The 23,448-nt window shown below is 40.4% G+C and overlaps 2 protein-coding genes across 2 annotated transcripts in view; one reads left to right on the forward strand and one right to left on the reverse strand.

Annotated features, from left to right (window-relative positions):
* LOC121018809 (zinc finger protein 708-like) overlaps positions 1 to 19,635 on the reverse strand; it is a 34,236-nt gene extending 14,601 nt beyond the window's left edge. Inside the window, exons 1-2 of the mRNA XM_040457840.1 lie at positions 19,614 to 19,635; positions 2,872 to 4,689 (exon numbers count right to left, since the gene is read on the reverse strand). Coding sequence (XP_040313774.1) covers positions 2,872 to 2,898 — 27 coding nt within the window. The 5' untranslated portion in view covers positions 2,899 to 4,689; positions 19,614 to 19,635. The remainder of the gene's footprint in view (positions 1 to 2,871; positions 4,690 to 19,613) is intronic.
* LOC121018818 (putative protein ZNF720) lies at positions 10,955 to 15,125 on the forward strand. Its single transcript, XM_040457849.1, has 3 exons — positions 10,955 to 11,104; positions 14,167 to 14,293; positions 14,794 to 15,125. The coding sequence occupies exons 1-3, from the start codon at positions 11,090 to 11,092 to the stop codon at positions 14,901 to 14,903; spliced, it is 252 nt and encodes an 83-aa protein (XP_040313783.1). The 5' UTR covers positions 10,955 to 11,089; the 3' UTR covers positions 14,904 to 15,125.
* Positions 19,636 to 23,448: the final 3,813 nt, after the last annotated feature.

The raw sequence follows: 23,448 nt of genomic DNA on the forward strand, positions 1-23,448 counted from the left end.
CCTATTGGCCAGGGAATAGATCTTTAAATAACAAAGAGCAAGAACTCAAAGGCAAGAACTCTTGGAATACTTGGAACTAAATGGGTTTTGTAACAAACACAGGTTCTAGAATAGCAAAATAGGCAACAACAAGCCTTTCTGAGCATTTCCTACTTAGTAGAAGGCACCTACCCATTTTTCATATATTAATGGAAAATAAACGATAATTATAAAGAATCATCACCTATGAGAGCAAACACGTTAGTCTTCTATTTCTCTGAGTATTGTGTCAAGCATCCAGTACATGGAAGAGACTAGGTTTTAACCCAGGTTCTCTGACCTAGAGTTGATCTAAAATGGCACACTGGCTGATATCCAGAGGGGATCCTAAAGCAATGTTCATACCAGGTGTCAAAGCTGAAAAGAATGATGGAAACAAGAATGTGTCCCCACAAAATTGATCTTTTTACACTTCATGCACATATCCATACATTTAGAAAGTAGTTACATACACAATAAAAGTGATAGAGTGAACGGCCACCTGGATGGCTCAGGTAGTTAATCATATGACTCTCGATTTTGGCTCAGGTTGTAATCTCAAGGCTCCTGAGTTTGAGCCCTACATTGGACTTTGCAATGATAGCAGGGAGCGTGCTTGAATTGTGTCTCTCTCCCTCTCTCTGCCCCTTATCCATTTGTGTTCTCTCGATCTCACTCTCTCATACACAAAACAAATAAACCAAAAAAAAAAAAAAGTGAAGAGTAGAAAATGGTCATGGTAACTAAGAAACATTTTCAGTGACATTAAACTCATAAACCTAGTTTTGGATACTGATGCTTAGGTCTTTTATTCACACAAACACGTTGAATGATATACATAGACAGCTATTATTTGAGTCTAGTATGATGAGGGATACAAAGAGAAAAATGTTCACCTTTAGCCCAGAAGATTGACCTACAGCCTGCATGGTTTTAATAAGCATCCAGTAACTGCTGCTTACTACATTCTGAAGGGGTCTCCTGACTGCCTATACATGTCCTCAATAACTAACATTGAAGTGAACGGTAATCACCAGAGAAATCCTGCAGAAGCAGTGTTACAATTAGAAATTCAAAGGAAAGGGGACCTGAGTGGTTCAATGGGTTAAGCCTCCAGCTCTTGGTTCTGGCTCAGGTCATGATCTCACAGTTTGAGTCGAACCCTGAATAGGGCTCCGTGCTGCTACAGTGTGGAGTCTGCTTGGGATTCTCTTTCTCTCCCCATTTTTCCCTATTCCCCCCTCACGTGCACTATCTCCTTCTCAAAATAAGTAAATAAACTTAAAAAAAAATTCAAAGGAACATTTGTGATCTTATACTGCGTGCATGTACCCTCCTCCCCAAGACATATAAGCTTCATGAAGCCACAGTATAGCTCTCTCTGCCCACAGGTCCAGACTCTGTGCTACTCCAATAAACTATCTTGCATCATCCAACATCTCAAGAATAGTTTCTTGACCATTGTGCTTGATGATCCCATCATATACTGTTGCATTGAAAGCTTTTGTTTCAATCCTCATTTCTGCTCTATTCTATTTCAGGATTCTAAGGTGCAAGCATGTAAACTATGGGATTCTTCTTTTCTTGTTCTGAAAATACAAAGTAAATAGAAGAATAGATTTGCATCAAGAGTGTGGAGTAAACTAACAATCTACAGGATGGAGGTCTGAGTGATTTAGAACCTCCATTCCCAGAAGTCAATATCTCTACTACACAAAGGTGAGGGCCTTCATTGTCCAGTGGAAACTGCTGGGATGTGGGTTGGGAGAAGGGGTCAAGAAAGGATTCTGGAGCCCTCTTTGGTCAAAAAAGCTGTTTTCATGAAAGCACAGAGAGAGGAATTGTGGCACCAAGGGCTGCAGTAGGATTGTGAGGAGACACTGATGATATGCTTTAAGTTGGAGGCATAGAGATAAAAGAAGTTTCTAAAGCATTTCCAGATAGTCAAGAAGACATACAGAATACTGGCAGTCTGCCTCTCCTCAAGCTAAGCTTCCCTTTTGCCTCTGGCAAAGCATTCACATGAAGGCAATTGTGAATTCCTTGAGCAATGTCATACTCTGCCTATATCTAGTGTTTATCAATGGATGGCAAGCTGTAAGAAAATTTAATCCTATCGACATTTCTTTCGCCTCCGTTCCTTTCATCAGAACTACCGGCAAAGAGAAACTCAGAAGAAAGAGGCTTCTAGTTGAAATGGGATGGTTTCTGAACACCACTCAGGAAATCTACCTAAAACCTTTACAAGTGAGAAGGGAAATTTGCACGTTATAGAGGAGAAATCTAGTAGAGAGCACAAAGCCAAGTTAAAGCATTTCATATCAGCAATAATGAAATCAATTGTAATGAAATAAACTGAAAATGGGGTATCTTTTTTACATTCTAAAGAGCAAAAGTCTTCTTTTTATCAGACAACTTTGGAGTTAACCCGGGCCTCATATCCCTCCTGTGTATTTGTGCACTTTCTTCCTCCTGGTCTCCAGAGAGGTGATAAAGCATCCAGATCTGACCTAAATGGGAACTGTTTTCCTTGAGTGCTAACCCAGGACCAGACCCATCAGCAATAGGAATCTTGGACTCAACGCCTTCCCCTGTAGTTGGTTCACAAAGGGAATATTTTCAGTACTTGCATAACTTTAATTTGGAGTTGGAGAAGGGGGAGAAGGCTCAGCGATGCAATGGAAGAGTGTTCTACAAACCTAACCTTGAGTATCATCGGAAAAGGTTAAAAATTAGGTGAAAAAATAAAGCAGAAATCTCAGAACTAGAAAAACCAACACTTGCAATTTCAGTTAGCATGGACTTTCAAGAGAAAAAGAGGGCACGGGCTCTGACCTCGGATGCACAGTTTACCTGTGAACTGGCCATTTCTTCTTTCATCTGGTCCCCTAGATTTCTTCTCCGAAGATTTTGCTGGAGATCTCACAGCTGTATCAGGAGAAAATGTCTTCCAAGCCAGGAACACAGCTCCTCCACCTGTAAACTGATCGCCTGCAGGCAGGACTTTGTAATGCAGAAAAGGCCCAACCTCCTAGTTCTTTGTATCAGGAGCTATTCAAAACCTTTGAGCTCCAACTTGGAGAATAATCTCTGAATTTTCCTTCCTTGTTGTCACAGGACTTCTCCTCCCACAGACCCCCACAAATGCTGCTACAGCATTGGCACACTTTGTTACATGGACCTGATCCTCTGCAACTCCCATAGAGCAGACCCTGGTACCTCTCCTAGAGTTAAAGCCTGCACTCACCTCTCTTAAATTAATGGGAAATCTTCGTGCTTCTTCCTGGCTTCACTTAGAATCACCTGGAGCACTTAACTAAAACATCATCATTGTTTCAACAAACCCCAATGGACAGAATCTGAGGGGGAGGGCACCGGATCTGATCATTTTTTGAAATTCCACAAGTTGATCCTATTGGGAAGGTTTTGGGGGAGGTGACAAGACAAAAAAGAGTATCATGGCTAGGGTCGTTGTCCAGATTTAAATCCATGCCTTCTCCACTGACCAGAGTTTCTGGAGATTTACACATTCTTCCTCTTTCCCCTGCAGAAGAGGGAGGCACCCTCACAAATGAAGCTTTCCTTTATAAAAGCAAATGGCTCTTTCAAAAGCAAACCTCTACTGGGTCCACAGCTTTTCCTTTGTCTGTTCCTTTAAAGTAATCCTTAGGCCAAAGAGACACATTTTGGAAGGATAAAACCCTCCCCTTCAGTAGCAAAGTTTATTTTTGCAAGTCGCTGCCAAACAGTTTTCCCAAGTGAATGTATTTTCTAACTCCTTACAGCAATATATGAGATTTCTAATTTTTCATTATTTTCACTGAAATTTGGTGTTATCCTGTTGTCTTTATTGTAGCCATCCTAGAAAATATTGACTGGTTTGTCACAGTAAAATATGAAGTGGTCTAACTTCAGTTGTCCTGCTGCCTGAAACTGAAACCCCTTAAAACATCAAGTTGAACAAATCAAAATGGTGGCATGAAACCAACAGCAAGCCTTGCTATTCAACTAAGTAACTTTTTTTTCTCTTGGAGAAACCCCTCCTTATCCCTTCTCGCGCCCCGCCCCCCTTTTTTTTTCTTTAAGGAACCAAGGCCCACACTGGAAATATGATGACAAAGGCTGGCAACACAAACCCAATTCCTGTCAAAATCTATGGATCGTGTATTTCCCTATAAACGCCCCCCACCCCAGCCTCTTCTGGGTGGGCTTGCAAGGTTGAAGGCTTTAACCTACTTCAGCCTCTTCTGCCTGACAAAACAATAAAGCTCTTATTCCTCTTTTGCCCAAACTCTGTCTTCCCATTATATTTTAGCTCTGAAGAACAGAGGTCGTTTTTAACAGCAGAATGAATGTGTACAAGAATAAAACATTTTCCTTCATCTGTTCTCTATTCTTTGGCCAGCCTATCAATTAAACTGATATAAGGCACGGTCACAAGACAAAAAAAAAAAAAAATAACATCTTAGTTATGAGAAGCTTAAAGATGATGAGACTCAAAGTCAGGCAGTTGATACTTATATACCATTTTGAATTAAGGAGGAGGGGATAGGGATTTACATCTCAAAAAGTAGGAAGTACGTTCAAAGAGAAAGGAAAGAGCAAATGTTTATCAAACATGTTTGCCCTGCCAGGCAGATAACTCTATAAAATGTTCATCGCAGGGGTCACCTGTGTCAGCACAGGGCCCACTTCAGATCCTCTCCCTATCTGCTCCAACCCTGCTCGTTCTCTCTCTCTCTCTCTCTCTCTCTCTCTCTCTCTCTCTCAAAATATATCAATAAAATTTACAATAAATAAAAATTAAAGGTTCGTCTCTGCTATTAACTCCTTCCTAGTAGAGGTCCTTCATCTAATTTATTCTTGGTATATGTATCAGCCTCAGAAAAGGACATTTTTCCATTTCCAGCAACTTACAGGTTGCTAGAAGATATTTTGTTAAGTTAAATAAGTCACACACAGAAAAATATATACTGTATGAAATCACATACATGCAAATCTTAAAAAAGGCAAATTATTAAAGATTAGCATGTTTGTTGCCAGGGGCTGAGGATGGGGAAAATGTTTAGATGTTGGTCAAGTGGCAAAAAGCACTAATAACGCAGGATGTGTAAGCAGTGAATGTTTACAGCTCGGTGAGTATGGTTAATACTAGTGTATTATACCCTTAAGATTTGCTAAGAGAGGCTATTGGAAGTGTTCTCGGCACACACACGTACACACACAATCTTAACTATGAGAGATGAGGGATATGTTTATTGGATAGATTGTGGTAATGACTTTGTAAGCAGGACCCAAGGGTACAGGAGCACCTGGTTCCAGTGGCCCCAGACAGACCCAGTTCTGCCACTCATGGCTGCCCAAATCCAAGGGCAAGACAGAGGACTTTTGCTGCCTCAATTTTGACGTCAAACTTCCTCACTGGGTTCCTTCCAGCTTGTCTCCTGGCCCAGGAGGAAGACCCTGAGGACAAAGTATCCCTCAGGGGAACTGGAACTATCCCTTAAGCCTCAAGGACTGCCCAGAGGCAGAAAGACCCCACCCTGGATTGACTCCAGGACAATGACAGACTTCACAGTCTACCTGCAGGTCCTGACTCCTTTTGCCCCTCCACCCACCTCTCCCCTTTTCCCTTCCATAAACCTGGAAGTGTATCCAGCACTTTGGAGACAGGCCTTGAGATATTATTCAGCCATCTTTGCAGTGTCAGCCTCCCTGAAATAACTTCCTCTCATGTTTCACCACCTCTCATCTCTCTGCCTTTGGATTTTGTCAGTGGCAAGTGGCCAAATCTGGTCTGTGTGGGACCCCCGGAGCCAGCAAGAACACCGGCAAGATGAATGGTGATAAAACAAGATTTTCTTCACGAAGGCCAACACTGAGAAGGCAGGTAACTAACATCTCAAACACTGTCCCCAACCTGCTGAAAATCCTTCCAGGTTTATATAAAGAAAATGTAGGAGGAAGGGTGGTGGTACATGCAGGTGGTGAAGGTCAGGCCAATCACTGCATTGCTGTGAGGCATGTGGGGTCTTGCTGGCTCAGGGCAGTGCCTGTTGCTGGAGGGGGTAGTTTCCTTTCCCATCCTGGGATGCTTTGCCTGCTGGGGCTTCTTCCTGAGCTAAATGCTGACCTGGAAAGAAGAATGGAATCAGCTAGAAAGGACAGACGAAGGTCAAAAGAGAGACAGTTGAAGGCACTGCTGGGTCCTCTTTCCATTTCACGAAGTCTATGTATATTTACTTTTTAACACTTGACTGACTTGTAGATGTTCAGAAATGGAAAGCAGGGTGATGAATGGGTTGGCTCCTGAAACTCCTATGGAACAAGAATGTCTTATCCCCTTTTGGGGGTGTCAGAATTCCTGTCCCTTTCCAGTTGTTCAGGCTGAACTAAGAAATTGACATGAGACTGGGTGGCTCAGTTGGTTGAGCATCTCTTGATTTTGTTTGTGAGATCAGGGATTGTGAGATCAAGCCCCACATCAGGCTCTGCTCTGACAGCACAGAGCCTGTTTGGGATTCTCTTTGTCCCTCTCTCTCTGCCCCTCCCTGGTTCTCACTTGCTCTCTCTCTCTCTCTCTGTCTCACTCTCTCTTCCTCTCTCTCTCGCTCTCTCTCTTCCTCTCTTTCTCTCTCTCTCAAGTAAGTGAACATTTTTAATAAAACTGAGACTGGCAAACACAATCCTTGTAACCTGTTTATTTTCAAAAGAGTCAATTGACATCAAAGCTCAATATAGACCAAGTGAACTTCAGCAAATCTATCCATTTCAGTTCCTCAAACTGGAAATGTCTATTAATTACTGACTACCTACCACCATTCTTTTTATATGTATCAGCTGACACATCCACCTGCATTTTCTTCTGTCCTAGGCAGTTCACTATTACAATTATAACTGAAAACACTTAATCATGCTAATGGATTTCCTTAAGTATTTCTTCTGTCAAGATGTCAACATTTCTCCTAGGACACAAGGCACAATGTTCAACACTTGGTCTTGAATGCCTGCATTCCCTAAAACCTAGCTTTCCCTACACCTTCACCTGTGGTCAGTCACATTAAATTCAGAAACAGTTTCCCTTAACTGTATTTCTTGAAGGACATTTAAAGTGTCTTTGTGCAACAGTCTTCAAACCCCATACCCAGATAAATGCTGGGCAACTATAATCTCTCATATTGAAAGTTATGCATTCAAAGATAATTTCAAGTATTTCTTCATTATTACAGGACAAACTCTTATATTATTGATAAGACTCTGGCCTTATTTCTGGGACCATTAACAACATAATTGAACAGCTGTTTATAGGATAATTATAAAAGGTTTTATTTTATGCCTGTAATTTATTATTTATTACTAGAATAGATTACATTTTTTGTTTATTTTAATTAATTTATTCAGTGTGTGTGAGAGAGAGAGAGAGGGAGAAAGAGCAAAGAGGGGGAGGGGACAGGGAAGGGAAGACAGAATCCCAAGCAGGCTCCACACCATCAGCACAGAGCCTGATGTGGGGCTGGAACTCAAACCATGAAAACAGGACCTTAGCCAAGATCAAGACTCTGAGGCTTAACTGACTTGTGCCACCCAGGCATCCCTAGAATAGATTACTTTATTCACAGTATTACTTACAAGGTCACTGACGTGTAATTGAACATAACACTCTTGGAGGCATGAATATATAAATCACTGACAGGAAGAACAGCAGACTATATTTTCCTCATGAGATGGGGAGGTTTTGTAATTTCTCCAGGCTACAGAGAAGAGCCTGAACACATAGTGATTGTCTCTCAAGATAAATGTCCTGACAGTTGGGGGAAATGCTTTGATTAAGCCCCAGTTGTTTACTTGCTTCCAGGTGGCCTAATGAAAAAGAGAAAAATTGTAATGATGGAAGACAGGGTATAAAAAGTTACCGGGTATAAAGGACGCTCCCTAGGACAAGTATGTTTGGTAGTTATTTCAGGAGACTATCTACTTGTGATACATTTCCTATCAGTAGGTTGGTCCCTCAGCTTGTGCATGCACAGCTGAAACCATCAATGAGTGCTAAAGGCAAAACATCTGACGTATAAGGATCATCATCCAGTATAGATGATGTGCCGAGTCTGCAAAAAAAAAGTCTTAAGAAATTGAGGAAGAGTTAAATCATACAAGTTTCCTATTTTGGCCACCATGAACTGACACAAAGTTTTTCTTTGTTTTTAATGTTTATATATTTGAGGGAGATTGTGAGCAAGTGTGAGTGTGGGAGTAGCAGAGAGAGGAAGAGAGGCTCCATACTCACTTTGGAGCCCCATGTGGGGCTTGACCCATGCCTCTGAGATCAAGACCTGAGCAAAATCAAGAGTTAGACCCTCCACCAACTGAGGCACCCAAGCACCTCTAATTCCATTTTTAGTTATTTTAAAACCTCATACTGTTCTCCTGAATGGCTGCTGCACCACTTTGTTTTCCCACCTACAGTGCAACAGGGTTCCCCTTCTCTTCGTCCTCACCAACCCCTGTGGTTTCTTGTGTTGTCAATTTTACCCATTTTGGCAGGTGGGAAGTGCTATCTCATCCGTGTTTTGATTTGTGTTGCTGTGATGATGAGGGATGTTGATCATCTTTACATGTGTCTCTTAGCATTCTGGCTATCTTCTCTCAAAAACTGTCTATTCATGTCTTTTGCCCATTTCTTATCTGGGTTGCTTGATTTGTGGGTGTTGACTTTGAGAAGCTTTTATAGATTTAGACTTTGCATTCAAGTCTCAATTACTGTGTCATCCCCCTCTTTTCAAATAATTGGGTAAGGTTTGTCCTGTTTAAATAAAGCATATGCACTTTCAACTATATGAGAGAAGTTTGGAATCAAACTTCAGAAATGACCAAACAGTCCGAGAGTCTCAAAATTGGTGCTTAGTTTTAGGTTTTTGATTTTCAGGATGTCTTGAAATGTAGTCCTTGTTCTGACAGCAGATGCCTTGAATATCTAGGCTGGTTTTGAGCAAACTGCAATTTTTCTTTGGGCACTTTATGTCTCTTTAAAGCCACAAGTTTTCACAGGTGTATACTGGTGTCATGCAAAGAACCTTCAGAAGGGGAGCAGAGAATGAAATTATGTACATACTATAACATGGGAGACACTGCAGAAAACTTCCTATCATCCAATATAGTCCTTAAGGTTGTTACATACAGGATGGACCCTCTGTGGAACCCTGAGGATTACTGACCAGGTGTATTGCCTTTCCTCCCAAGAGAAGGTAAAAAGATACTGGCTATCCTTATCAAATGGACTATATTGAAAAGGACTGCATGGGTGTTTCAGGGAAAAATCGGTTTTCAATGGGAATAGACATCACTAGTGCATGAATGTTGGGAACAAAAGATATAGATAGATATCAATGTTATTTATTGCTCAAGGGTCCTAATCAAACTTCCATCCTCAGCCTTTGGGTTTTCTCACAGGTACAACAGGGGTCATACAGGGACTGGTATCCCCTTCCCTTGCCAGGACCCTCCTTCCCAGGAACCTCCTATCCCCCAGGACCTCTACCCTGTGCTCTCCAGCCCCTGACCCCCGTGGCTGCCATGGTCCGAAGTCCTGGCCTTCGATGCAGCTGTGGCCCAAGATGGCTTGAGTGTGACCATTGGCCTAAGCCTTGTATTCCTCTCTTATGTGCTTGATTTTCTGTTGGGTTTCCTTATTCATGGAGTAATTCAGGGCAGAGATTTTGAAGGACCTATTTGAAACTTGATGAGTGATGCACTGTGGATTGTGCCAATATCAGTTGAACATTTTCCTCACAAGAAGGTTGGTAGCTCATTCAATAGGACTAAATGATCAGCTCCACTAATCTCAGCTAAAGTGCCATCAGAGATAGAGTTTAGAAAACATGTTGAAATGTCATTTATTTCCCCTTCTTTCCAAATGTGGTTACTACTGTCAAATTCTAGATATTTTCCCTTGGTGGCAAAAAGAATTTCTGGCATGACATTTTCCAAAGAAATCTCAGTCTAGTAAATGAATTGGGGCAAGTGAACTAAGGATAAATGGGTGTGTAATGCTCAACAGGCCTAGATACAAAGGAATAAGTTCATAGACTGGGACCCATTGCTATTTATGGGAGACCCATGTTTTTTGTTTTTTGTTTTTTGTTTTTTGTTTTTTTTTTTAAAGCTGTTTTAGTTCTCTGAGGCAGGGGCTGCTGGTAGCACTGGGTTTGAGCACTAAGAGTGTAGCCCAAATGTCAATAAGGACAAAGACAGGTTTATGCCCAAGGCACAGAGTAGTTTCTCCAAGCCAATTGACAGGGAGGACTAGGAAGATGCCTGTGCTTCCTTGGAGCCCTGTCATTGGGAATTAGGAAGACATGGAAAAGGTCGGCTAAAGAGCTGAAGGTGTGTTTGGCTCTTAAATTTGTAATTCTCTTTTTTCCAATGTCCAGAAACTCTGATCACTGGAGAAGAAATAGGTTTAAACCTGGATAATAACCATACCATTCCTTACTTCCCCAAATGGTTCCCAAAGGGATCCCGTGTGGCGTTTCAAAACCCACCCATGCTGTTGACCCTCCCCTCAGCTTCTGTCAATTGGTGTGGATTGAAACAATAGTGTTGGCTTAATGAAGTGCTCCAGGTGATTCTCCCTGAGGCCAGAGTCAGTCGGCAAGGCTCCCCATTAATTTATGAGATTTGAGTGCAGGCTTTTGCTCAAGGAGAGGTAACAAGGTCTCCTCTACGTGAGTGTGGGAGGATTAGGTCCACCCAGCACACTGTTCCTATAGTTTCCTACAGTTCTTCTGTAGCAGAATTTGTGGGTGTCTGTGAGAGTAGAAGCCACTGAAACTAGAGAAGGAAAACTCAGAGGTTGGGCTCCAAGTACGTAGTCTCCGTTTCTGAAAAACTCCTGACACAAAAAACTAGGAAGTTTGGTCCTCCTGCATTTCAAAGTCCTGCCTACCAGTGAGCACTTTTCTGGTGAAGACGTTCTGTTGGTGCCTTTATGGGCATTTTCTCCTGATGCAGCTGTGATTTCTCCACCGATACATTCTGAGAAAGAAATCTAGAGGACTAGGGGAAAGAAGTAGAAATGGCCAGCTCTCAGGTAAGCCTGGTGTTCCAGGTCGGAGGCCGTGTCATCTTTTCCCCTAAAATTCCATGCATTTAGAAACCGCAAATGTTGATTTATGTGTTTGGTGTTTCTGCCTTATGTTTTCACCAAAGCTTTAAAACCTCAGGAACGATACTCAAGGTTAGGTCTTTAGAACTCTTCTCCCCTATAACCAGGAGTCTTCTCTACATTCTCCAACCAGGCTTTCACTATGACGTCAACACTTGTCACTTTGAGGTTAAAGTCCTGCAAGTATTGCAAACATTCCCTTTAGGACAGATCCAAAGGGGAAGGTGTTGAGTCCAAGATTCCTGTTGCTAATGGGGTCTGGTGGTGGGATTTCAGTCAAGGAGAACTGTTCCCCTTTAGTTCCCCATTTAGTACCTGTCTGTAGAGCAGGATTAAGAAAATGAAAAATACAAGGCCCCCAGTATCTTACAAGACCTCTTTAGCATATGAGAGTCTCCCTTTTGCCTTTCCCTCCCCCAGCTCCATAGTATATAACCAGCCACTCTTCATAACCCCACTGTGGCTCTTGGTGCCCACAGGTCCTCTCCTTATGCCATAATGAAACCAACTTTTTGCACTAAAAAATAAATACAAAATACACAGTCTTGATACAAGGCCCAGAACAACTTGGAAAGTTAAAAACTGGGGTGGGGTGGGGGGGAGAGGTGGGAAGTCTTGGTTTTTAAAATGTGAAAAAGAAACTCTGTTTAAAATATACTAGACATACAGGACAGGGAAACAGCCATCTAAATGTGGTGCTTCTCCCATTCAGATGGGGGCTCCCAAATATGGGTCACTGTGGAAGCTTCCTGTGGAAGCCAAGGGCATGAGTGGTGAAAAGAATTCACCTCTGGCAGAATAAGACATTAGATTTATGAATACACCTCAAGGGAGTGGTGGGAAGGACAGCAGAGGAGAGGCTCCTGCCTTGAGGCAGTGACTTGGGGCTGATTTTGCTGGGGGAAGATGAGTTTGTATGGTGACTTATGGAATTTGCCCTCATGTGGTAATGCTGCCTGGTTTAAATACCCATTTGTTAGTTCGTTAGGGCCTATAGATATTTTAAGGCAGGTCACCTGTTAGGCCTGCCTCTCTTCAGCCAGGTGGGTCCTGTGGACTCCTCTACTACCTGGTGCTCAAGCCTGTTTGCCTCAAAGCAGCCTCTACTGAAAGTATATGTGATTGAAGTTTGTATAAATCCACTGTATTCTCTCATAATTTGACTATCAGATTCACTGTTTGGGGGCCAACAGAACACACCAGGGATCATGTGTCCTTTGGTGTGTCTTAGGCACTGATAGCAATTTGTTTCCTTACACTTCGTGTTCACTTAACTGGCCTGGTTCACTCTGCCAGATCTCTCCCTTATAACATTCATCCTTTTCCCCCCTATCTTTGCTAAGGCTCTTAGATTTACTGAGCAATGTGCAGAAGCCATCACATTTTAGCTGGAAACTTTATTCTTCTGGGTTTCTCTTTGCTTGTAGTTTCTGGTGAGGAGAACAAAGCCAAAACAAATGTAGCTTCCATTAAATTTCCTTACACCTACCTTGATGCCCATTGATGAAAGAATGTCATATTCTGCATGTCTCAAGTATTTAATAAAAATTAAACTTTGAGGAATGAAAGCAGTTATCATTTCCTTGAGGAAGGGCATATTCTGCATGTCTCAGGTGCCTATCATTGGCTGCAAGGTGTAAGGAAATTTAATTGATGCTACATTTCCCCGCTTGAACGAATTACAGCCTTACATCTTTAAGGTTGTTAAAGATGGAAGGTCTCCTCTTCAGTAGTTTCTTCCTGCTGAATCGGTTCCTACTGATGAGTGAAGGTTGGCCAGTTGAGAATTTAGTAGGAGTTAGAAAGGCAAGGCAGCTGTCTTTAGAGTTGATAACATGTGGGAGTTTCTGTGATTAGAAAGAGTCATCTGTCCCCTTGAAGTTCTGCCACTGAAAGGGTCTCATCACCAGGTGGAGAAAAAAAGGAGAAAACAGCAAAACATGATAAAATGACAAAAAATGAAAGAAAGTCCAAGGAAGTTTACCTCCACACTTTGGTCACAGAAATACCCTTCTATTTACTGCCTTATATTTTCAGAAAATGAAAACAAGATTCACATACTTGACATGTTTGTGTGTTAAAATCCTCAAATATAATAGAGTCGTAGGTAGAAAGTGCAGCCCCTGAGGTTGTCACATACAGGAACCTTGATTTGCAGCCAATAAGCAGATCAGAGGGAATAACTTCCAAAGGAGAGATGCACAGAGCAAGAGGGAGGGGCGTGATTATTTCCTTTTATTTAAGATTTGGGTGGATAGGGGTGCCTGGGTGGCGCAGTCGGTTAAGCGTCCGACTTCAGCCAGGTCACGATCTCGCGGTCCGTGAGTTCGAGCCCCGCGTCGGGCTCTGGGCTGATGGCTCAGAGCCTGGAGCCTGTTTCCGATTCTGTGTCTCCCTCTCTCTCTGCCCCTCCCCCGTTCATGCTTTGTCTCTCTCTGTCCCAAAAAATAAAATAAAAAACGTTGAAAAAAAAATTAAAAAAAAAAAAAAAAGATTTGGGTGGACAATTAGGAAGTGGAGCCATGTCATTTTCTCCGAACTGGGCATAAGGCGGCACACGTGCCTTAAGAAAACACTTCCCTACATAGGCTGTGTGTTATGTAAATGAGGTTTGTGCTCCCCCTTGGGTGGAGATTTGGGTATTGCACGGGGGTCAAGGTAACAGTCCTCACTCCATGAGTTAACCCAGTCGTCCATCTGCAAAGTTGGCCTGCCCAAGCTCTTCCTTAGGGCAGTCATTACATGTTGTTGTGTGTTTTCTGTTTCCATGACAGGAGACTCTGCCCATAGGGTGTTTTGCCAGAAGTAAAAGATAAGGTAGAAAAAAGAGGTGAAGTAAAATGATGGAGTATGGTCCGTGGGTACAAGTAGGTAAGCGGTGAAGAACAACTCTTGGAGTCTAGCTGGTGACATTACTCCCTCTTGCATCTTAGGTACCATTATGAACTCTGCCAATGGCCACTTCATAACTGTGGTTTTTATTGCAGACACTGCTGACCTTCAGGGACGTGGCCATCGAATTCTCTCAGGAGGAGTGGGGATGCCTGAATCACAGTCAGAGGGAACTGTTCAGGGATGTGATGTTAGAGACCTATGGACACCTCCTCTTCTTGGGTGAGGATATCTCCTTCTAGATTTCCCAAACCCAGCTCGGGTTTTGTTCATTCCTTTGAAGACTGTCTCTTGGAAGCTTCCTCTTTGTATGACTGGGATTCAGATCCCTGCAGCAAGGGAAGGAAATGGGGATTTGTAGACGTAGAGAAATATCTTCATGATGTTTTCTTTTCAACTTCAGCCTGCCCTTTTTAAAGGTGCCATCATCATTTCTGTAGATTCATGGCAATTCTAAACATTGAGTGGCATAAGACGGTATAGCCCACATCTTAAACTCCAACTTTTACTGCTTATTTTGTTGGTAGCACTTGGAAGGCAGGTCATGATGTGAATATTTAAAGCTCCTCCTGCATGTTCTAAAGGGGCTCTTTCTTGGGCAACAGTGTTTGGGAAATCATTTTTTAGAATTCTTCATTGTCCTCTCTTGTCTGCTGAGTACAATACTGAGTTGAAAGGTAGAATCTCCAGCAGTATTTCTATTCCTTTCTTCTGATAAACAGGCCTCATTGTATCAAAACCAGACCTGGTCATCGTTTTGAAGCAAGAGGAGGAGGTGTGGGGTGTGAAGAGAAAGGAGACAGTAGCCTCACACTCAGGTAGGTGGAAGTGAAGCACATGACACAGGTGAGGTCCAAATGTGAAGGAGGAAGATAGATCTTAAAATGTTGTTCATGTAGCTCTCCTTGAATGGAAATTCATTTGCAAAGCCAAGTTTTATGTCTTTCCTTCTCACAGAGGGACATCTGCTAACTAACAAATCATGCTTTTTGATTCTTCAAGGATTTTCCTTCAGCTCCAGGGAAGGTCCGCCATATCCACGGTGAGGACCTCCATAATCTGAGAGCTTTTCCATTGTTGTGAGAGCCCTAGAGGATCTCTCTGTAATTGTGAGAAACTCTATGCTAAGTCATTTCTAAATTCTGTTTTTCTTCTTGTGACAATTGTGTCAAGGTAGTGGTGGGTACATTGGGGTTTGATGCAGAAGTCCTGGGAACACTGGAGACAGAGATCGCATGTTTTCTGGTTTAGGATTTCCAAAGTTACAGAGGATTTTATCTGAATTGTGCACAATTGAGGCTCAGTAATTTCATAAGATCACAGAACAAGTCCCTCAAATGAGAAAATATAATCCTTTTTTTCACATCAAAGTTAATTTGTCTTTGTATTAACTAAAATTTGAAAAATCCACTCCATGTGTTCCATTGCTCAGTGGTGAAATAATTTAATGTATCTATGTGTATCCTAGCATTCCTATATATTAATGCCATAAGGGAGCTAGAACATTTAGAAGTTAGATCTCACAACCTATAATAAAGTCTCCATCATTACCTTTATTCCCTAGTAACTGCATCATTTTGTAATTTTGTCTTGTATGAAGTTCCTGTGACTTTTTCATATGTGTTTCACTCTCTATTAATGGTATAGGAGATGCATCTCTGTTTTGAATCAAAACTTCTGTATGACATGTGTATGTGCCCTATAAGAAATGAGGTATAAGGGCACCTGAGTGGCTCAGTCAATTGAGCATTGGACTGGATCAGTTCATGACCTCACACTTGGTGAATCTGAGCCTAGTATAGTGCTCTCTGCTGTCAGGTGGAACCATGCTTTAGGTCATCTGTCCCCTCTCTTTGTCCTTCCTCTGCCCATGTGCTCTCTTGCTCTCAATAATAAATACACATTTTTTTAAAAAGGAAGTAATGTAGATAATTAGTAAAATTCCTTATATATAATAAGGGATTCTTCATATATGTAATTTTACTTCAGGAAAAAAATTAATCATGAGATTATTCTACTTTCCTCAGAACGTATCTGAATTTCATCCCAAGTATTTATTTGTTTATAAAGTGATTGTCAGTGTATTTTACTTTGGCACTGTTTGTTTATTCAGAAAGGAAAGCTTTTTGTTAGCTTGGTTCTAAAGAATGGATTATACCCTTACACTCTGTGTAAGAGGAGGAATATATTAAGAAAATAATATATTTTTAATATCTTTTAAGTGCTTATTGTAAAATTTTTCATTAAAGCCTTGTATGGTTAATTTTTTTTACATTTTTAAAATTTTATTATTTTCTTTAAATTAACATCCAAATTAGTTACCATATAGTAAAACAATGATTTCAGGAGTAGATTCCTTAGTGCCCCTTATCTATTTAGCCCATCCCACCACACACACAAACCCTCTGGCAATCCTCTCTTCTCCATATTTGTGAGTCTCTTATATTTTGTCCCCCTCCCTGTTTTTGTATTGTTTTTGTTTCCCTTCTCTATGTTCATCAGTTTTCTCTTAAAGTCCTCCTATGAGTGAAGTCATAGGACTTTTGTCTTTCTCTAATTTCACTTAGCATAATACCCTCCAGTTCCATCCATGTAGCTGCAAATGGCAAGATTTCATTCTTTTTGATTACCAAGTAATACTCCATTGTATGTATACACCACATCTTCCTTATCCATTCATCCATAGATGGACATTTCGGCTCTTTCCATACTTGGGGTATTATTGATAGTGCTGCTATAAACATGGGGGTGCTTGTGTCCCTTCAAAACAGCACATCTGTACCCTTTGGATAAATGCCTAGTAGTGTAATTAGTACGTCGTAGGGTAGTATTTTTTGAGTTTTTTGAGGAACCTCCATACTATTTTCCAGAGTGGCTGCACCAGCTTGCATTCCCACTTTTATGGATGATTTTAATGAATACTTTCCTGTTTTACTGTCAATGAAGACATGCCAATAATTCAAATGCTCCTTTTTCATTGGTCAATAGACACAGTTTAAAATTATAGTTATATAGTAGTTTTCCTTTGAAAGGATTAATCTATTTCTTTGATGTACACTGTTAGGGTTTAAATTTTGTCTTATTCTGGTTTTGCATTCTATAAGTGCTTTCTTTTATATGGGACTTTCCATACATTAGTTAGTTGTATTTTCATTTGCCTGTGTTCATTTTTCATTACAGGATGACAATGTTCATCTACTACATTTTAAGACCATGTGAGTTTAAGTCAACTCTGAATCAACCATGCCCTTTACCAGTAAAACTATATATATATTTCTGTAAAAATATGACCCATCTGTAAAAATACTTGGGACTCATCTTGTTTATGTCTTTCCATAGTTAGTAGTCAGTGAATGTTTTATCATCTCTAGGTGAATTCTCATAATAATAGATAACTAATGTCTTGGTGAGTTGTCATGATAGAAAATTTCATCATTTATTATTGGTGACTTTATATTCTCCTTGCATGAGAGAATTGTTTTTTTTGAATTGAAACTAATCTTTCAACATCTCTACCTCCAGGGTGCCTGAGTGACTCACTCTGTTGAGGATCTGAGTCTTGATTTTTGGCTCAGGTGATGAATTCAGGGTCATAAGATTGAGCCCTGTGTCAGGCTACAATCTAAACTCCTCCCTTATTCAAGGGTCACTTGTGCTTGTTTAAGCAGTGGGGTGATATCACTAATAATCTATTTTCCCAGTGGACTTAAACCTCAAATTATTTGAACTTAATTTTCCCAAAGTTTATATATTATACCTTCCTTTTTGTAAGTGATGGGGCATTAGAAGCTTTTAATAAGGATGATATGGAAGTATTATTGAGAGTGAGAATGGACAATTGCATGATACTACTGCCTTGGAATCCATTTTATATAACCAGGCTGACTGCAGGGGGTTTGAACTGACTCTAGCTCCACCCATAGCAAACTCACTAGATAACAGCCCCACAGCCACAAGCAAATAGAAGTTCCTGATAGGAATTCCACAATAGCATTTGTATAAGAGTGCCCACTCTCAGTATATTTACCTTGCACATCCCTTAGAGAAGACCCCCGCAGAGAGCATCTGTCATTCTCCACTCATTTTGAGGTCAACTGTACATTCTAGACTTAGCCCAGGAGCTCCACAGCCCTCCAACCATGCACCCCAAAAAAGGCTTCTGCCCCATTTCTTGCCATTCTCTCTGCCTGTACTCAACCTTGACCACTCCATGTTGCCCCTCATGACATATTGTATACATCCTCCATGCTCTATGAGTAGTCAATTATTTCTTTTTTGTTTATTGATCCTTGGCTCACAAAATAATGCTCAGCCGTTCTACTTAACAACTGCTAATTAAACAAATTCACTACAAATCTAAGACCTCTCTACAGATTCTTAGTCACTATTTGAAGTCTTAACCTATGTGTTTTGTTCTGTTTTGTTTTGTTTTGTTTTTAACTTAAAAAAAAAAAATTCAACCTAGTGATTCCTTATGAAAAGTTCCCGTAAAGCTGGTTTTAAAGAATCTCTATAGGTCAAACATCTGTTTCTGCTGCACTTACGTAAATAAGCAGGCTATGTTGTTGTTGTTTTTTCTTAAATTTAGTTTGCAATCAAATTAGTGTTTATTTGACTATGTTTGTTAAGAATAGGGGTTGTTACGCAGAAAAATGTTTCAGTAACACCTCTCTGTAGATAATAGATTTCAATACTATTCATCATAAACTGGATGAGATCCCGATTTCTTCTAGTGTCCTCCAATGCCTGGCTACAAATCCCCAAGTAACATTTAAAAAAATATATTTGGTTATTTATTTCGAGGGAGTGCAGGAGTGAGGGAGGGACAGAGAGAGAGGGAGAGAGAGGTTACCATGCAAGCTCTCCACTGTCAGCACAGAACCCAACGAAGGGCTCCATCCCAGGAAGAGTGAGATGATGACCTGAACCAAAGTCAAGAACCAAAGACAAGAGTCAGATGCTTAATGAACTGAGCCACCCATGTGGAACCCCCCAAAGTAACATTTGATTTGTCTCCTGTGTTTTTTTTTTTTAATTTTTTAATGTTTATTTTTAAGAGAGAGACAGAGTGTGAGCAGGGGAGGAGCAGAGAGATAGAGACAGAATTAGAAGCAGGCTCTAGGCCAAAGCATAAGAGACTGTTAAAAACTGAGAACAAACTGAGGGTTGATGGGGGGTGGGAGGGAGGAGAGGGTGGGTGATGGGTATTGAGGAGGGCACCTTTTGGGATGAGCACTGGGTGTTGTATGGAAACCAATTTGACAATAAATTTCATATATTAAAAAAAAAAAAAAAAAAAAAAAAGCAGGCTCTAGGCTCTGAGCTGTCAGCACAGAGCCCAACACAGGGCTCAAACTCACTAACTACGAGATCATGACCTGAGCCAAAGTCGGATGCTTAACCAACTGAGCCTCCCAGGCACCCCTGTCTCCTACCTTTCTGACTTGGAATCATTTGAGAACTAAAACTGTCTTTTTTCCTGAAGCTCTGAAAACTTTAGTATATGTAATTTTATGTAAAGAAATTGCCATAACAGGGTCACCTGGGTGGCTCAGTCAGTTAAGCGTCTCATGACTTCATCTCAGGTCATGATCTCATGGTTTGTGAGTTCAAGCCCTGCATTGGGCTCTGTGCTGACAGCTTGGAGCCTGAAGCCTGTTTCAGATTCTGTGTTTCCTCCTCTCTCTGCCCTTCCCTGGCTTGCTCTCACTCTCTCAAAAAAAAAAAAAAAAAAAAAAAAAAAAAAATTAAAAATTTTTTAAAGAAATTGCTGTAATAGCTCAAATATAGACAGTATTAGTCTATATTGCCAGAGACATTTGAACTATACCAGGAAGATTTGTCAGGTTGCCCCTGCCTGCCTTCACTGTATCTGAAGATGGTTCAGGTCTGACATCTAGATATCTGCTCTACTGGTTACCCTTAGAAGTCAGAAACTGGGTTAACTGTTGATCTAATGTTCTTGGTTTGTTTTCATATAAATGCATCATTTATTAAAATTACTTGAACCACAGGGCTAACTTGGAAAATATACCTATCTCGTTGCGTCCTAAAATGAGTTTGACTAACGTATCTATTGTCATGATTAAAATGCTAGATCATTGACATGAAAGAATCTATCACATCAACTTTTACTACATGAAACTCCCAAGGAAATTCCATATGGGGGGAATGGAAGGGGTTTAGGACAGCCTTTCCACGTCCTACTGCCACAATATGCCACAGTGTCCTGTGGATAATTTGAGATGAAGGTACTTGAGAACCTGCAGGGTCAAGAGAACCTTACTATCCCTTCCTTACCCATACAGAAGAATCTAAATTGAGGTATATTTCCCAGAGTAAGAGTTACTAACAGAGCCAAAGTTTATCTCAGTGACCTACCTCTGTGAGGTAGGACAATCATCTAATTATGAAATTGGTGTTCTTATCATCCTGTGAAATGCATTCCTTCCCAGGAAGCTCCAGGTCTCTACCCCCTTTTTATTTAGTTCAGGCTGACGTATGTACCTCATCTTGCCTGACAGACTTTGGAATTTCCATGTTTATGTGGATTCCCTGTATATACACCTATTAAATTTGATTTTCTCCTGTCAATCTGTGCCACATCAATTTGATTCTAGGTCCAGCTAGAAGTATCTTTGAGGTGACAAGAATCCTTGTTCTTGACAGGGGATTTGACTTTTAATACCTCATTCCTGGCATCCCATTTCAAGTATAAAAACATGGTGGAGCAGTAGGAAGTCTTCTAGAGGAGTTGATATTTTTGAGCTCAGTTTTTGTCACTATTTCAGAAAGTTCCTTATTTTTTTCCTGTGTGGATACTATCTTGTCAGTGTTTTCTTTAAAAGCTTCTAAGTAGCAGTCAAAATATGCATCTCACTCGATTTGTTTAGTTGAGTAGATGGCTCTCTGGAAGTGGATGTATAAATACACAAATTATGTATTTCAAGGGTTCTCTTTGACCATTCAAATCATCCTTAGTGTAGGGGTGCCTGGGTGGCTCAATCGGTTAAGCATCTAACTCTTGATTTTGGTTCAGGTCATGATGTCATGAGCGAGAAATTAAGGCCTAGGTTGCACTTCATGCTGAGTGTGGAGCCTGCTTGGGATTCTCTCTCTACCTCTGTCTCTCTCACTCAAAAAACATTTCAAAGAAACTTTTAAAAATCATCCTTAGTATAATTTTCTATTTATTTAGGTATTTGCAAATATGTCATCCATGTGTGTTAAACGATCCCACCAGATTGTTGGAAGGTGGTTCTCCATCCTTTTTCCCCATTGTGATGGTTTATTTTCCATCCTAGTGGGTTTAAATGCTCAGCACAATCTAAGGGGTCTCAGTTGTGAATGAATTGCTAGAGTGACCTTCCTCCTGCAGATGTCGCCCTGGAGTTGGTTGATCGTATTTTGTGTATTTTGTGTATTTTGTATATTTCTCTGGACTTAGCCTGCCTAAATTCAAAGTGCTCAGCATGTTAAGTGGCTGATTCTTTGATGCTTTCCCTGAGAGAGCAACTAAATTATTTGTGTGGTGAATGGGAATCCCTGTGGGATGGCTGCTGGGTGCTGTTGACTCTGCCCCTGTCTAATGAGAAGAGCTAATGTCCTTTGTCTTGGGATTCATTCAGAATCTCATGTACAGAATGCATCAAGCATTTACATTGACAACACTGTGAAGAATTTTAAAATTCTAAGAAGAAGAGTCATCTCTGCCACAGACCAATAATCTGTGCTTTCCTGACTCTAAAGTGTATTGTGGCCATGCAGTATTCCAAAGGAAAATGATCATCCTTTATTAGAGTCCTAACTGAACACCAGCTTATTGTGTAACATACAGCCTAATGGACTGCACATGGAGAGCTAGATCAGAAATTTCATTTCCCATTGCTAGGCAAAACAAACAGAAAAAAAAAAAGACAAAACCAAAAAATTTTTAATATAATCACAGATCCAGAACCATAAGACCTCTCAGATTCTGTAAACTTTCGTAACCAGAAAAGGACTAGTCCTCACCAAATGAGCTTATGATGAAACTGCAGCAAAGTAATAAGAAATTTCTCTGGTGTTGTCCTAAGTTATTTACCAAGAGAGGTTTTCCCAGGAAGAGGCTTAATTTCTCTCATTGCAAAATGAAAGAACCATACTTGAGTCATTTTGCATTTTCCTTCATAGTCATCTTACAGCTAACTTTTTGATATGCTCAATATTTTTGAACTCCTCTTGTGTGTGTGTGTGGTGTGTGTTCATGATAGCTTAATTCTAAATGTTATTCTGTGCCTAAAATGTAACAGTTGCTTTCGACTTATATTTGCTTATGTATAGCTTTGTTGTTTGAAACCAAATGCAGAGTCTTGGGCAGGTGACATTTGTGATATGTATAATATCAGAAAAGGGTCACTAATACTAGAGTCCTAAAAAACTCCTTGCTTTATAAATGCATTACTTCTGGTTCTGGGATATATCAAAATAACAACTGTATTTATAATAAGTCAGCATTTTCTAGTAGTTTCTCTTGAATCCATTTTTAATATCCAGCATTATACAGGCTGGGCAGTTATACACTTCAGGCCAATACTATCCAGACTGTAAAAGCCTATAAAATACATTTTTGATACTCATCAGTCTTCTATATTCAAGAACAAAACACATACATCCTTATGCAGGGCTCAGAGGTTCAATATATTTCTCTTGAATATCTGAGAAAATGAGAAGTCCTTTGAAGAAAATCTAAGAAACAATAATACTACCTGCTGACACTAAGGAAAAAGGACTTCATTCACTCTTTCATGCAGTGATTTACTGGTCCCTACTGTTTTCCAAATTGATCACTGTAATAAGTTATGCTGGTACCTCTGAAAGTCAGCCCTGTGATCTTTACTTGTTTTGTGTTTTGCTTAAATCAGCAAGATTGAAAATTTTGATTGTGTGAAATTGGACATGTCAAGGGCTTTCTTTAATGGCTGAGCAAAATGATGTATCCACTTTATTGTGACCCATTTTTCACTATATGTGCTTTGTGTATCTAATATTTATTTCATTGTTTCTTCACCTGTATTGTTATATATATAATATTGAGATGCAAACAAGATTGTGTAATAAAAATCTCTCTGGATTTAAGCAGATTAGAAAATGCTATGTTACAAAAAACAAAAATATCTACAGTTAGAATTCAGCCTTCCATCATCCTCCAGTGCCTTTTCAAATAAGGTGAATTTGAACACATGTATTGTCCTTAGCTCATTACAGATCATAGAAATTGCATACACTTCTAAGATGAAACTGGGAAAAAGAAAAAAGGATAATTATAGTGGATCTCAAAAATAAAAAAAATTAAAGTGCCATAGGCCAACAAGATCTGGTCAGCTGCTGGATGAGAC

Source organism: Herpailurus yagouaroundi, unplaced genomic scaffold (genome assembly GCF_014898765.1).
Source record: "Herpailurus yagouaroundi ecotype Mexico unplaced genomic scaffold, PumYag 220, whole genome shotgun sequence".
Lineage (NCBI taxonomy): Eukaryota > Metazoa > Chordata > Mammalia > Carnivora > Felidae > Herpailurus > Herpailurus yagouaroundi.